The sequence below is a fragment of the Mastigoproctus giganteus genome, chromosome 3, assembly GCF_048544385.1.
Source record: "Mastigoproctus giganteus isolate SK-2022 chromosome 3, ASM4854438v1, whole genome shotgun sequence".
In the NCBI taxonomy this organism is placed as follows: domain Eukaryota; kingdom Metazoa; phylum Arthropoda; class Arachnida; order Uropygi; family Thelyphonidae; genus Mastigoproctus; species Mastigoproctus giganteus.
The window spans coordinates 179,063,687-179,080,625 of NC_143577.1; the positions used below are offsets into that span (position 1 = coordinate 179,063,687).

The 16,939-nt window shown below is 36.6% G+C and overlaps 1 protein-coding gene across 1 annotated transcript in view; it reads left to right on the plus strand.

Moving 5' to 3' along the window:
• The window catches only part of shtd (anaphase promoting complex subunit 1), a 989,031-nt gene that overhangs the window by 520,818 nt on the left and 451,274 nt on the right, over positions 1-16,939 (plus strand). The window contains exon 25 of the mRNA XM_090370159.1: positions 12,258-12,404. Within this exon, the coding sequence (XP_090226285.1) occupies positions 12,258-12,404 (147 nt within the window). The remainder of the gene's footprint in view (positions 1-12,257; positions 12,405-16,939) is intronic.

Below are 16,939 nucleotides of genomic sequence, written 5' to 3' on the forward strand. Positions count from 1 at the left end.
GGATTTCCTACAGAGTAGTTTGGGATTTACAGTAAATTTTTATGAATATGTTAATGTAGACAAAGGTGTTATTGTATGTGAATTGCAAAGTATTGAAGATATTTGCAATGAAGTTCAAAACATGACTGATAGTGAGTCTGAATAAGAAAATGCGTCTGCTGTTCCAAGATGCCATGATTGGATTCTCTTCACTGCAACAATTCATTCATAGTGTGTCTGATGTTCCTGAGTCAGTGTTGAAATGTATTAGGGTAATTGATTTGTTCTGTATGATGCTCTCCCCAAAATATTTGAAGCTGTCTTCTCTGGATAGCTACTTGAAAAAATTATAAAAAAAATTTTAGTTATTTTTTTTTTGTTCTACTTGTAATTATCATAATTGATTTTTATCATTCTCATTACCTTTCTTCTCATTGAATCCTTTTTATTATTTTGAATTCTTATTAAATCAGGACTAATAAATATTGTTTTGCATTAAATGACAATTTTTATTCTTGAAGTTTTCCTACAATTTACATGATCATTCACATGTATGTGTATCTTTTCATTTTTATTTGTGTAGTTAATATTTCATACCCTTAGGTCATTTTCTATTCTAAGAAGTTTTCCCTTATAAGAAGTTTTAAACCTTCAGTCCCTTGGAAAACGTCTTATCCAGGTTCTACTGTAGTTCCAGTTCAGCAACCTTTTTTAACTAGTACACTCAAATTAATAGCTATTTGAATATTTTTGGAGTCTGTTCTTATAATATAATGGTCACAGTAAATGTAAACAGTGTGCTTGGCAGTGCTCCTCCATTTGCTTTATTAGGCAGTAGAGACTTCAGTAGGCATAACCCACTGTGAGATAGCACAGATCTAAATAGGTGATGCCAAATCATTAAACATATGCATGGCCATCACAACTTGTCCATCTTAGACAATGGCTCTAATGCTCACTTTCTCTTGCTGAAATATACCTTCTCAGCACTTGATTTAATAGTGTGTTTCCCGTTCCCTGATCCATGCTTTAAACTGGAGCGTTCAGACCATTATCCAGCACCATGAATAGCAAAGGATCTTACTATTCTAGCGAGATTCCACAATAGAGTTTAAAATCTGAAATTTGGGAAAAGTTTGTAAGCTTAGAACAATTTGATTTAAAAGTAGAATGCAAAGAATTAAACTCCACAATAAAACATGTCATAGAGAAACTTATTCAAGAAGCAAACCATGGAATTCTAAAAACATCCAATGTTTTTCAACCTTATCCAACAGCATGGCAGAGCCAGGAAAGCATTGAAGATAGAAAAGCACAAGGCAGATTTGGGACCATTTCTGCAGTTGCCCCACTGCAGACAAATATGAAGCTCTTTAAACAGGCTTAGCCCAAAGGTTGTTATGCAAGATGCTGTAGGATTGTAAATATATTGGTATTAAATCATATCTTTCAATCTTAAGCTAGTACTTTTAATTTAAGCTTAAGAATTTATGATCAGTATAAGTCAAAAGAAAATCCAGAAGTACAAGATATAAAGGAAAGTTTCATTTTCTGAAGCAAGAAAAGAATTACAGCAAAGGTGCCAAGACGTACCTATGCTGATGCTGCTCAAAGATTTCATCCAGAATCAGCTCAGATTGATACATCAATTCTGCCAAGCAAGTCTATCTCTGAATGGGCTCAATCTTTACTCTCTTCTGTACCTAAACCCTCAAAACAACAGACTTCAAATAGATCTAGAAACACGCCAATAACAATACCACCTGTTGCCCATACAACTCCCATAAGACCTGTTCAGACAGAAAATTCTGATCCTGTTAACAAACAACATGCTGAATCTTTCCTTAAGTCTCTAATGAGACTTGCAGTCAAAAGGAAACTAAAACCATTATGGAGATCCATTCGGAAGGCGAAATAGATGCAAGAGATGATTTTTTTCAGAGAGAGAAAACGAAAATTGACCGCCTGAAACAGACTTCCAAAAAGTAGACTGGCACAGCTTCTCCATTTAAACCCAAACAATGAAAAACATTGTCCAATGAACTGCAGTGGCTTTTGCAGCAAAATCCATGACATCCACAATATAATTTTGCATCATAATCCAGTTGGAATCTGCTTACAGGAGACATATTTAACACCTCAAGTGTCTCCCTCGATAAAAAATTATACTCTCTCTTTCAGCAAGACAGACCTGCTAATGCTCATGGAGGGGTAGCCATATGCCTAGACTCACGAGTCTTCTTCCTAAGAAAGGCATAAGTTCTGCAAATTTCAGTGACTGGAGACTAGGCACCTCCAAGGTAATCTGATTGAACTGTATAAGACCTTGAATGCATTGAGCATGCTGAATTCTGATGGTATTCTTCTGTTTGCTCAGATTACGAACCTGAGGGGGCATAAATTCAAATTGAGGAAAGACAGTTAAAGAATAGATGTGTAGAAATTTGCCTTTAGCCATCAGGTGGTTAATTTCTAGGAACAGATTTCCATCTGTCGTTGTGGAAGTTGATAGCTTAAATAAATTCAATGAGAAAGTGGACAAACTTTTAGATGGAATGAATGTTTTTTTTTTTTTTTTTTTGGCTGATGCTACATAAGCTCATACTCTTGCTTTCTTGCATCACATGCCTCTGTTACTACTACTGTTAATACTACTACTACTACTAACAAAGCATCCTTTACTAAAAACCATAAATAAAAACCATAAAAACTCAACTGATGCATATCCATGATCACCAGCAAGTAGTCATCTTTTGTTAGATCCCAGGCCACACTGGGATATCAGGGAATGAAAAAGTGGATTTTGCAGCCAAACATTCTTCCAACATAGCGTCACCAGATAACTACGTTTCATATATTGACCACAGATTCTATATAAGATATATAAGGAACAATGGAAACTTCTATGACAAGCTCAACTGAATAACAAGCTCCTTCAAATAAAATCTGAACCACAGTTATGGGCTTTCAGTTTCCATATAAACAGAAACGAAGAAGTCATCCTATACAGAGTACAAATCAGTTACAGTCACCTCGCCCATCTTTATCTTCTCACACCAAACAATCCTCTGACGTGTACGCACTGCAACTCTCTTTTCATAATCAAGCACATCCTTGTTGATTGCACACTATACACCCATGTCCGAAAAGCCTCATTCAGTTTTCTTTGAAACCTTGAAGAAACTTTAATTTTTGAATATATCATATGCAATGATGCAAATCTGCCAGAATTTTTCTGCTTTCTAAAACAGATATAGCTACATAAGCATCTGACTGTTCTTACAGTCATTATATTTGATCTCCATCTAGTAGATAGGTGCAATATAGCCCTTGTATTCCTTTCTCCAGAAATAACAATACGAATACCCAAGTTCTAGTCAGTATCTGGAAAGCTAAAGCCCCCCCCCCCCCTCCCTTATGTGACATTCCAATGAACTCTACCTGTCTGTATAGTTGTTCATTGTACTCATCACAGTCATTTGTCCTACATTTGACTCCTAGTTTTATTTTTGTTTTCCCAGTGTTTATGTACACCAGACTGGCTCAATGTCACACTGGCGAACCAAATCATATGGGTGCACTGCTTTAGATTCTATGTGCTTCTTAATCAAGAATTATTCCTCTCCCTTCCGGTACACATTTTAACCACTGTATTCAAATTTTGCATCTATTATGAGTGGCACTATGTTTCTGCTATCTGTACTAAATCCACATTTGATGACTTAACCAGTACTTCAACTTCTCAGATTCGTTTACTATATTCCTAGCATTACTGTACAAGCAAGTACTCGTATAGCACGATATATAGCACAATAATCAGTCCTCGTATAGCACAATATACAGCACAATAATCAGTCCTCGTATAGCACGATAGTTGTGTTCCTATAAACCCTCGTGCAATGCAAAATTGTGCAATATAAACAAACAAGCCCTATGGGAAAAATCGGGTTAGGTGCTGACCACCCAAGATTGAACACACATTTTTAACCAAAACATTACCAAACACAATAAATAATCGTAATAAAATACTTATGTATTTTATTACGACTATTAAATAATAAAATGTTGCTAATGCTTTTGCTTCTATCATAAGCAAACTTGTTCTATGTTTGATTTTCTATCCAAAAAGATGACAGCGGTTCCATCTCTTCCAATTCTTTGTGTCTTGATCTAATGGATTTTAGATCAAGACATAAAGAATTTACACTTTGGGTTGTTCCTGTTGTGTATTTTTTGTTTTTATTTTCTCTGCATTCTTTCTAATTCTCGGTGTTGCCTCATTTAGGCCAGTAGCACATGCAATATCGCAAGGTCTTTCATTTTGCCCAAAGTGTTTCACAATTTCGTATTTTTTTCTCTATCGACAGAGGCCAACTGGCCATAAGCCTTACCGGGGAAACTCCGGTGGTCCTGAGGCCAGTGTGATTTTGGCCATAAATGCTAGTATGAGGCCCTACAAATTTACCCAGATAAGAATTTGTGACCCAGTCCGCCACTGTCTATTGATATTGCTTTTCTTTCCCTCTCTGAATCTGTAGTGTCTTCACCAGGATGCTTCCTTTTCACACCTTTTAAGCAATTTTTAGGGAATAAAGCACAATCACAAAATAAGGAGGCATGCTTGATACACATGAACAAACCTGCACACATGTAGCAACTGAATAAACAACACCGTAAAGGCAGAGAGACACTATTAACACCTCACTAGCTCACATTTTACTAAAGCACATTTCTGGGGGTTACTACCGTAAAACAATAAAAACAATTTCCAGTTGCATTCCTGCTAGTGGAATCTGTTATAAACTCGATCTAATTGCATTTGCGATAATACCAATAGCTGGAATTGTGTGGGTTTTTACGTTATTATGGTGAAATGTGTTTCCCCTTCTCTGATATAAAAACATAAATACATTTTCAGAATCTTCTCTTCATTCCTATCATGCCTTCTAGAATCAACAAAATTGAAATTATCAGCATTAATTGCAATGAATGAATGAATGCTAAACACTCATAAATTTTGCATTTCAACCATATGCATAGCTATACAATACAGTGTAGTGTGTGTTTGTTTGTTCAAGAGCATCCCACTGACTCACATAACAAACATAAAGCAGTTACCATGCTGATGTTACAAAGAGTAGTTGTGTAGCTTTTCATTTTTACTGTCTTGTCTTTTTTCAAATTGATCCCCTTATTAATACTGTACAGTATTAATAGGAGGATCTTAATACTGTACAGTATGTTAAAATGAAGTAATACTATGGAGAGTGATGTTAATAAAAAGACACAGCGAAGAGGAATAACAATGGAAACAGAATATTAGATTATAAGCAAACATGGCTGGAATGACTGTTAAATAACTATCAACTAATGTGCATTTAGTCGATTATGATGAAGAAAGAACATTCTTTAACATATGTATGGCATAAATAATTTCTTTATTATTATAAATTGTTTGATTTTAAATGCTATGTTTACAATTTCTTTGGCTAAATAAATCATTGTTTAAGCGTAAACTATTGGTTTGTTGACCTTTATTTAACATTACTCTGGTCAAGTTTCATTGTTGAGAATGTAACTCCTGTTTTTCACATTTCGTTTATGAGAAATCATTTCCTGCCTTACGAGTGAGCACTAGAAACAACTTAACTCGTAAATACGGGAACTAAATGTATTCTGCACACCTGTCTTCACTTTTATTAATCCTAAAAACAGCCTAGTTTTTGCAAACGTAACATTATAAATTAATACATGTCACTTGACAGGAGATAAGAAAGTCATATAACGTAACTCAGAGATAATATTCGATACTGGAATACATATACAGCATAATCTCGATTTACCAGGATCGCATTAACCGGGAAGCAGATTAATCGGGACACTTCGTCTCCATTAAAAAAAAAAAAAAAAAAACAGAAATCATAAAATTCAAGTAATAACTAGAATAGGTATAAACAGATGTTTTACAAGTTGTAAATAAGCGACAAGAAGTGTCGTTATATGTCGTCATTGGGAGATTATCTTGCAACCCCTGCTATCTTCACACCCACAGCGGCACCTCCGTAGCCAGGTGGGCAGGAGCAGCAGTGTGTAGTACATGCTTCTTGATTAGACCGGGGTTAGAGCCGGTGTCCACCAAATACAGAGGATGCAGAAAGGTCAGAGAATGACCACCGTATATCCCGAAGGAATATGGCCTTAGTTGCTAATGCTCCTAAAAACCAAATAGCAAACAATCACACCCACAGCTCAAAAAAAAAAAAAAAAAAAAAAAAAAAAAGAGACCAAATGTTTAGTTTGTTTTAGTGCATTGTGTCAATTGTTGTGTTCCGTCGCAGTGCTAAAGGACAAATTTTGTTTTGTTATTTATGTCAGGGATATTGAAATTTTTTTTTTTTTTTTTATGGTAACTATTGTTTTTTTTTTTTTTTATTTATAAATTTTGAAAATGATGGCACAAATGCAACAATTGTGCTTTCAATTAAACACCAACCACCAACTTGAAATTATTCAAAAGTTTGAAAATGGTGCATCCAGTGTTGGTGACCAAACCATATGCAACCTTGTAAAAAATAAAGGAAAGCTATTAGATCGACATCAACATCATAAAAAATTACATCAACATTGAAATCGACATCATAAAAAATAAATGTGTGATAAGTTTTTTTCGTTTTATATCTATCACCATATTTTTTACGTAAGTTGCTGAACATTTTTTCGATACAGTAAGTCCCCGACTTATGTTACGTTATTTATATATTTTTTTATATGACTGAAGATTTCACCATAATAACATAAAAACCCACAGAATTCCAGCTATCGGTGTTATCACAAATGCAATAAGATCAAGTTTACTACCCATTTATAATGAATTGCACTAACAGAAAAGCCCAGTAACCCGGAAACTGCAAATTGTTTTTATTGTTAATTTTTTAAGTGACAGCGCTACTATTAAATCTACCAAGAAAAGGAAAGCGATCGATTTGGATTAGAAAATTAAAATAATAAGGATGTATGAAAATGGCCAAACATTGACAAGTATCGTGCAAAATTCAGGTTTGTTGCTGGCAACAGTGAAGACAATACGAGAAGCGATGAAGTGATCAGCACCAATGAAGTTAACTATAATAACCAAGACTGCGAAATACACATCAGTTTTTACTGTACGATAACATGCATTTTTTTCTTCCTTTTATGTTTTCTTTTCTTATGTGTCACTCTGGATGCTTAACCACTGTCCCCAGATAAAGTTTTTAATTGAACTAATTAAAAATATATAACTGTTTTTCTTTCTTCATTCTTCTGAGGATATTATGTGGTTTTTGTAACATTGGCATATCAGGGATATAGTAGCAATATTGTATTAGTCATTTCTGAGTTGGTTACGTAAAACTCGACTTAGGTAAGAAGTGCTGAAACATATTTCTTACATATGTCGGGGACTTCCTGTAATTTTGGATTAACTGGGAAATCGATTATCTGGGAACTTTTCCTTACCATCTATCCCAGAAAATCGAGAGTCTACTGTATATAACTGCATTGGGATATAAGTTTAGGGTTATGTTTTGTATTGGAATTTTATTTGAAATTGAATAGAAATCAGGACAAGAGCAGCAAAGCCAAAGGCTCAACCTCATGGGAGTGCTGTGACTCAGGGCAGAACTGAGGGGGAGGCAGTTGTCCTCTGAATCACAGCCTTTTGAAATGCACTGCTTGTTTGATTTTTGCAGAGCACTCAGGAATGGGACATGATATTGCCAAGGGGAATGTCTTTGTGTGTGCACAATGTAAGGAGTGTGAGGAAATCAGGCACCAACTCAGCATTGTTATGGGCCTATAAGAGAGCTTGAAGGACAGGGTGGATGCCTTCAAATGATTTAAATTGGGATCCATCAAGCTCTCAGCTGCCCATAACAATGCCAGAGCTTGCACTTGAACATCACACAACACAGTGGCAATCTGCAAGACAGAATGCACTGGTCCGAAAGGAACTAATTGTTGTCGGTGACTCTATTGTTAGGGAAACAGGGAACATATTATGCAAATAGGATAGGTGGAACAGGACGGGGGTATGTCTGCCAGGGGCAAAGGTCAGAGGGCAAAGGTTGATGACATTGTAGAGCAGATATCATCTGCTCTGCCTAATGATATTAAGAGTAGGAGACCGGCAGAATTACATAACAAGTACAGGTCAGTGTTGAAAAAAAGCTGTTACTCAGGGTTGAATTCGAAAGTGTGTGCAATTCTGCCTAGACATGATAGGAGAGAGTATATGATGAAAGCCTTGTCGATCAATTCGGCCCTGGAGAGATTTTGCAAGACTAGAATTTTTCTCAGCCTGGTCTGTGCTTGTTAACAGCAGAGGCTGCTTCTACAGGGATGGGATACACTTAAATAGAAAGCGTGCAAGAATATTTGCTGACGCTATCGAGGCAGAGTAAGGTGGGTCGGAAAACTGTAAGCTTGTGGAGATACTCGGACTAATAGATTAACAGTAGCTGCCGGCAGAGGTGAAAGTGATTCTTGCACTGCTTCTAAAGAAATGAGTAGCAGCCTGGAAAACAAGGTGCAGGGGATTCCAGAGACTGCTGGGAGTCATTGCGGAACAAGTAAATACATGGGCTGTGTTAGGGTAGCTAAGAATAGAAACAGGTCCATGTATACAAGATGCAAGAAAGCAAGCTTATGCTGCATAAGCTTGTTTTCTTGCATCATATGCCTCTACTAATGCTAATGCTTGTGTATACACCAATGCTAAGAGTTTGGTAAATAAATTTGATGAATTTGAGGTATTGCTCAAAACATGAAAGGCAGATATTGTTGGGATATCAGCGACATGGTGTCACACAGATATAAGGAATGCAGAACTGGAATTTGAGGAGTACAATGTGTACAGCAAAGATAGGAAGGGAGGAGGGGTTATGCTATTGGTTAAGAAACACATAAAATCCAAGGAAGTACAACCAGTCGATATGGCTGAACAGTGCAGTGTCGAGTCAGTTTGGTGTGACATAAGCACTGGGAAAGCAATATTGAGAGTAGGAGTGTGTTATAGGCGTAATGACTCTGATGAATATAATAAACAACTGTACAGAGAAATAGAATGGGCCAGTAAATCAGAGTGTCTTATAATGGGGGATTTTAATTTCCCGGATATTGACCGGAATTTATGGGTTGGTCACTCACACACTCGTAAGGCTTTTGTGGATTTATTGGATGTTTTCTACAGCAGCACGTTCAGGAGGCAACTAGAGGGAGTTTTATGCATTATTCATGCATTAAGAATCTGCAGATAAAGGAACCACTAGGTGAGATCTACTCAAAAAGGCAACTACCATCAGGGGTAAAGGGAAGGGATTTTGCTTTTGTGAAGGTGACTACAGTGGTCTGAGACAGTATTTAAATTCTATACGGTGGGACCAACTAATTATGTTACCAACAGAATATTCAAAATGGGAAGCATTCAAAGAATTAATCTTGGAAGCTACTAGGCTTTTCATATCAGCTAAGAAATATTGTTCAAGAATTAGGCCTAAATGGATGTCAAATGAACTAATTAGACATGTGACAGAGAAGAAAAATGCATAGGATACATATAAATTAATAGGTGACACTGAAGCTTATGATAGATATCAGCTGGCCTGTAACCAAGTCACAAAGAAGGTTAGGCAGGCAAATGCAGATTACAAGAAATCTTTGGCTAAGGATGCAAAGAAAAACAGCAAAGAGTTCTTTACTTATGTAAACTCTAGAAGGAAGCGAATGAATCAGATTGGTCCACTTGATAACGATGGTTCAATATGTTAATGATCCTGCTCAGGTACCTAACAAACTGAATGAATATTTTGCATCTACATTCACATATGAGAAGTTATTCAGTGAGGAGAATGCCAGAGGTACATTAAACTCTGGCAGTAACTTAGTTAATCTTGAATAACTGAGAGTAAAGTGGAGGAGAAATCGTTGAAGACAAACATAAGAAAGGCATGTTGGGGGTTGGGGTTTGATGAAATCTATCCAGTTTTATTAAAGGAGGCAGCAAAGGAAGTAAGGAAACCATTAGCCATAATTATGAGAGCTTCCTTGGACTCAGGGGAGGTACCCATGGACTGAAGATGTGCAAATGTGTCCCTAATCCACAAAGGAGGATCAGTGGGAGACACAGATAATAAACAGACAGTTAAACCAACAGACTTGTTAGTTTAACTTCTGTTCCAGGGAAATTAATGGAGGCACTGGTTAAAGAAGCATTGCAGGATCATCTACACAAGACTTCAGTTAAAGCTGGGACACAGCATGGGTTTGTTAAGGGAAGTCTTGTCTGACCAATTTGATTGAATACTATGGTCACCATTGAATTGGATGTAAAGAATAATTTTGTTATGATATATTTGGATCTTAGAAAGGCTTTTGATAATGTGTGCACATGGAAGACTGCTGCACAAATTGGAGCAGTGCGGCATTGGAGGCAAATTGCTGCTATGGATAAAGGGATGATTGAGTGGGAGAAGTCAGAGAGTGGTAATCAATGGACACTGCTGTTCATTGACTAATGTTATTAGTGTAGTCCTCCACAGTTCAGGTTGGATCCATTGTTGTTTTCTGTATTTATTGATGATTGTATATCAGGCTTAATGTCCAAGTTTGCAGACAATACAAAGGTCGGCAGGCTTAATGACAATAATGACAGTATACTGCTGCAACACAATCTAGAAAAGTTGAGCAGGTGGGCTGAGAGGTGGCGACTGAAGTTTAACATTGACAAATGTAAAGTACTACATATGGGAAACAGCAACCCCAGAGCAACGTATCAACTCTGTGGTACTACACTGACAGTGGTAGAGAATGAAAGGGACCTGGGGGTGGTTGTGCAGGCAGATATGAAGTTTTCTGAGTAGTGCAGGTGGGCTGCAAGAGTAGTTTATGGTGTATTGTTGATGATATATAGGAATTTTTCTAGCAGGGATAAGGAGGTGATTATCCCCTTGTATAAGGTAATGGTCAGGCTGCACCTTGAGTACTGTATACAGGTCTGGAGGCCTCATTTTAAGAAAGATATATAGAGCTGTTGGAAAGAGTACAGAGAAGGGCTACAAGTTAGTGAATGGAACAAAAGGGTGCTTTACAAAGAAAGGCTTAAGTTTTGAAAATTACAGTATCTGGAGTCTAGGCACCTGCAAGGTGATCTGATTGAGGTGTATAAAGCCTTGAATGGAGTGAGCCTGCCAGTGCTGATGGGATTCTTCCTCTTGCTCAGAATAATCGCCTGAGAGGGAATAAATTCAAATTGAAGAAAGATGGTTGTAGGATAGATGTGCAGAAGTTTGCCTTTAGCCAGTGGGTTGTTGTTTTCCTGAACAAACTTCCATCTGTTGTTGTAGAAGTAAATAGCTTAAATAGATTCAAAGCAGAACTAGAGAAACATTTGGAGAGAGTGGATGGGTGAGATGAAAATGGTGTGTGTTTTTTTTTTTTTTTTTTTTTTGGATGATGCTGTATAAGCTTGCTGTCTTGTATCATGTGCCTTTGCCAATGCTGATCTCCAACATTGCCTTTCAGGCTGCTGTTTGTCCTGGTAAGAAGCAGTGCAAGAATCCCTTTCACCTTTGCTTGAGGCTGCTGTTTATCTGTTAATCTCTATATCCCCCCCCCACCGCTAATTATCTTCCAGTCCACCTAACACTGCCTGAATAGCATCAACAAATATTCTTGCAGTCCTATTTAAGTGTATTCTATCCTTGAAAAAACAAAATAGTCCCTTCTGTTTGTTGGATGTTGATCAGAGAAGCAATATCTATTGTTAAAGGAAGAAATTAACAAAAATGTTTTAAAATTTTTTTGTATTTAATATAATTTTTTTATTTTGAAATCTTTCATTCATTTTCTTACCCTTAAAAAGTGGTTGATTCAAAATTTTCTAGAATCAGCTAGTTCATTTTAAAGTAGAGAATAAATAAAATTGTTTTTGTTGTTCAACGTTATCAATGCATGGACAGTTTTATTCACATGTTGTGATTGACAATCTATAATCCCTAAATGATCTAAGAGATCTAACTGGCATTCTGGAACTGGGATCTAACTGGAATCAAACAAAAACTCTTGTAGACTATTTACTGGATCAGCTTGAAAACTAAATTTGTGAATTTATAAGTCAAATTTTTTCATTTCCTAAAAATAATCAGGATAGTATTAAAGAAATAGGAAAATATGGACTTTTTTTTTTTTAACTGCTATCCCTGTTATAAAACATTTGTTTTAATGGATATTGTCTTTGACAGGTTGATTCCACTTGGATTGTGTACAATAAACCTCGCAGTAGCAGTAATGATACTCCAACTGAACATGCTGGTTTTCTGATGGCACTCGGTCTTAATGGACTTCTTTCAAAACTTAGTATGATGAGTATTCATGATTATTTATGTAAGGTATGTAACCATTTTTATTTTTCACACGAATTGAACAAATTATTTTAGTAGTTGAATCCCTGCTTAATTATAGAATGATATCATCAATAATATAATATTTTGTTTAACATTTTAGAACTATTTTTTACTCCCTCATCTACCTTCTGATTCAGACTTGTCTCATATGCATGATAAGCTGCACACATTGAATACAAAGAGAGAAAAAAAATTGTATGTCATGTAATGAAAGAAAATATATTGGTTTATCATGATTCTACATTACATGACAGACCACTCTGTGTATGCTGTCCCCATTTCTAGTAGTTGGGAAATGCCTTGGAAATATGGTTGGCCCTCCAAGATTGGTTTGGAGATTGCAGTCTGTGGTTGGGATAACTGAGGTCAGGAAATGAAGGGACAATTGCAAAAGTCTCTGTGTTATGTCAAATTCCCCTGAAGGAGTAATAGCAGCATGAGATCCTTCTGATGTTATCAGAGGAGGAAATTGTAAAAGAAGTAAAAGATCAAAATTTAGCAAATACCAAAATGGTATTTGCTACAACTGCTATGAAAAGAGAGAGAGAGAGAGAGAGAGAGAGAGAGAGAGAGAGAGAGAGAGAGAGAGAGAAAAGAAGAATAATAAGAATAAGATAGGCTCTTCTTTCTACTTGCACAGTCTACTAACATTTAATGTACTGAATCTGCTATCAACTGTAAAAATATAAAATTGAACCCAGTTTGATGTTTTAAGTTCCAAACATTTGGTCACTCACAAATAGCCTGTAGAGGTGTAGCCACTTGTGATTCCTGCAAATCAAAAGTACACTGATACAAATTACTACTAAAATGCAAAGTTGTCCATCCACTGGAAATGAAAAAAAAAATTAAGAAGTATTAAATTGAACACAATCTCTTATCAAAGAAAGAAAGATGTTACATGCTAAATAGTAAACATATGCATCATTAGTTCAAAAGAAACTCAGACTGACTGCTAGGTCCCTTCAATACTTAATTGAGCAAGGTCATTCCATTGCATTCCATCAAAAGAACAAAGTAAGCAAGCCATGAATATGCCACTCACAATACTCCAGATAAAAATCTTATTTCATAACCAATAGAACAAACTAGAAGCTGAAAAATGAAGCTTTAACTGGTAGGTGAAAGCACACATAGTACTTGATATCATGGATAGCAATGAATATGTTTCTGCAAATTTGTTCTGAGGGTGATGTGGTGATTAGCAGACCATACCTGAAGAAGCAGGGGGAGGGGAAAATTGATAGGCACAAATGAATCTCTTGTTATGTAAACAGACACAGATACCGCAGCTAATCCCAAACAATGCGCTTGTTAATTTAGTGGAACTGTCGGGAACTTCTGGCTGACTACTTTCAGTAATCAGGATAAGCTACTGCAACAACATTTAAAAAATATTAGATACGATATCGTTCCCTCATTTATAAATCGTGTGTGATCGAATTCGTGTAGTGTAAACACGTGTTATACGAGGACTGACTACCAAAATCGCCTACCAAAAATGACATATTACAAAATTTTGTTAAAGCAAAATTTAATTGGAAAGAATATAAACTTATATTAGATGGCAAGACTAGATGGGATAGCACATTCTATATGATTGAGAGATTTTTGAAATTGAAAAATTGCATTCCAAATGCTCTGTGCAGTACTGTCAACTGAAGCTGTGCCTGACGATGACTGGAAAACCTTGAATTGCTATGTGAAACTTTGCGACCAGTTGAAATGATTTTGAAGGCTATAACCTCAGAAGATACTGACTTACTTAAAGTAGAGTCTTCAATAGAATTTCTGCTTGCTAAGCTTGATACAGTAGAAAACCCATTTGCTTTCAAGTTTCACCAAAGCCTTTTGCAGCGTCAGTGCAAGACAAAATTGCCCAACTGTGGCTTTGTTGAGCTATCTACACAACTCCAAAAAGTTTAGGAAAGAAGATTCAGGTTCAAGAACTTTTGATTTTCCAAGTAAGCAAGTTTTGAAAAAGCATGCTGAAGAGATTTATCAGAGATTATTTGCAAAACATTTCGAAGGAGCCTTAGCGTTGAATGAAGAAACTGAAAATAAACGAACTGTTCCTTTAGAAGAAAACAAAGACTCATCTAGTTCCGATGTTGGAGTTACACTCATGTGAGAGTATGATAGTGTAATAAAGAGATTAACTGAAGAGCCTTCAAAATATCCGAGCGAATTGACAATCAGAAAAGAATTTAAAAATTTTGGTGGCAACTAGCAGTAGAAGTGAAAAGCTGGAGAAAGTTCATAGAGCACTGCTGACAATTAAACCAACAAGTGTCCAATCTGAGAGTGTTTTCGATCACTGGTCTCTTTATCACAAAAATAAGGTTAAGTCTATCAGGAAAAATGCTTAATATACTGTGTTTTTTAAAGGATCATTTTCAGAAAAAAGCTGAGCTGATGCACTACCTTAGATTTAATTTGCTTCTTAAATAAGAGCATAACTCTTTCTTGTATACATTGTTTTCTCCATATTCAAATTCACCGCCGCTTAAGTCTGAGTGATGCCACGTCTCCGTTATCCCTACAATATCTGCATTTGACAACTTAATCAGTACTTCAAATACATCAAATTTATTTACAATGCTCCTAACATTAGGGTACATGCACATGTTCTTATGGCCCCGAATGCCAAGTGATACTTTCCAAGCTATTTATAGTGCGATTTTCTAGGGTAAGTACTAGTTTTTTTCATAAACCCTCCTCCGCTCGCAACGTTACTGCTGACCACTCACATCGTTACTGCCTCTTTTGCCAGCAACGTCACTGCTTCACCCACTAGCAGCGTCACTGCTTCACCCGCTAGCAACGTTATTGCCTTCTTATTTTCTGATCGCTTGGTCACTAGTCGGCACCGCTCCTACCTCCATATTGCGGGACCGGTATCCTGGGAGAAGGAAGCCCCTCTCCCAAGGCTTAAAGGAGCAACAATGGATTGCGACGAATATCCACCACTAGAGCCAACAGGCTCTCAACATACGGACACACACCGTAGAAGGAAACAGGATCTTAGTCTCCTGAAAAGAATGAGAACAGATTCTAGCAAATCAGAACCACCAGCTTTTCTGATAATGCATTCATTATCGACTCAACCAGTAAGCAAATTGTCTCCCTTTATCATTCAAAGATGTCTTGAAAATCCAGCATGAGCACCAAAAATGTTAAAATGACTCCAGTCAGGAGATCTATTAATTGAAACCACACAGACAAGACACTCTGAACTGTTATTGAAACTATCAACTATAAGCGGAATCCAATCAAAGTCACACCGCATAATACACTGAACTCCTCAAAAGGACTGATAAGTTGGTGGGATTTATTAAACATCACCGAAGAGGAAATAGTAATGGAATTACAAGAACAAAAAGTAACACAAACAAGGCGAATTATGATCTGGAATGACGATAAACTAGTTCCAGCACAAAATATCATATTGACAGTCAGTACACCAAATTTACCAAACTCAGTGAAAGCAGACTATCTGCACTGCTGAGTCCGTGCATACATTCCAAATTCGTTAAGATGTTTCAAATGCCAAAAATTCAGTCATTCTCAAACAACATGCAGAGATGAAATTACATGTTCTAATTGTGGTTTGAAAAATTATTCTCAAACAGATTGTACTGCAAAATCTCCAGAGTGCTCAAATTGTAAGAGGGATCACTCAGCTTATTCAAAATCATGTGATCTGTGGAAAATGGAAAAAAAGATACAGAAGTTTAAGGTCGAAAACAAAGTGGGTCTTCTAAGTGACCCACTTCTTGACTTGCCTTCTTGATTCTTGATATCATATCAAGAAGCAAGAAAGCAAGTCAAGGTAAGTATGCCTAAATGCAGCTATGCTACTACTACCCAAAACTGTCAAGCTGTTGGGATCCAAACAGAGGTGTTAATCCCACCTAACACATCCATTGCAGAATGGGCACGATCTGTACAATTGACAAATTAGCCCGCCAACAAATCTGTTTCAGTCGACGAAATAAACAATACCCCACTCTCAGTTCCATCTAAAATTACATCAGTCGATAAAGTATTAAGGAAACCACAAATGCAACGTGCCACTGAATTGCAACAACCAAATTCAAACAGCATGGCCAGCGAAGCTGTAAATGCACAAGAAGAAACAGTTCTTGATCTTCGTGCAGAAGATGACATGGAGACTGGATGTTCACTTACTGGAACTGATGATGTAGAAGGGAGTACAGAATATGGACGCCCTTATTTTCCAAGAAAGGATAAGACTAAACATGATAATAGAAAGCAAACTGCTCCCTCTTACAAGAAACAGACAAAATCATCTTCCCTCTCAAAAATCAAATAATGAAGCACATTGTACAATGGAATTGCAGAGTTTTATGCAGTAATACTGATGATATATACGATTTGATCTCATGATATAATCCAGTAGCCATTTGCTTGCAAGAGACTTACTTAAATCCACAGGTAACTTATTCGATTAAACATTATACAACCTATAGAAAAGATAGAATTTCTTCTAGCCATGC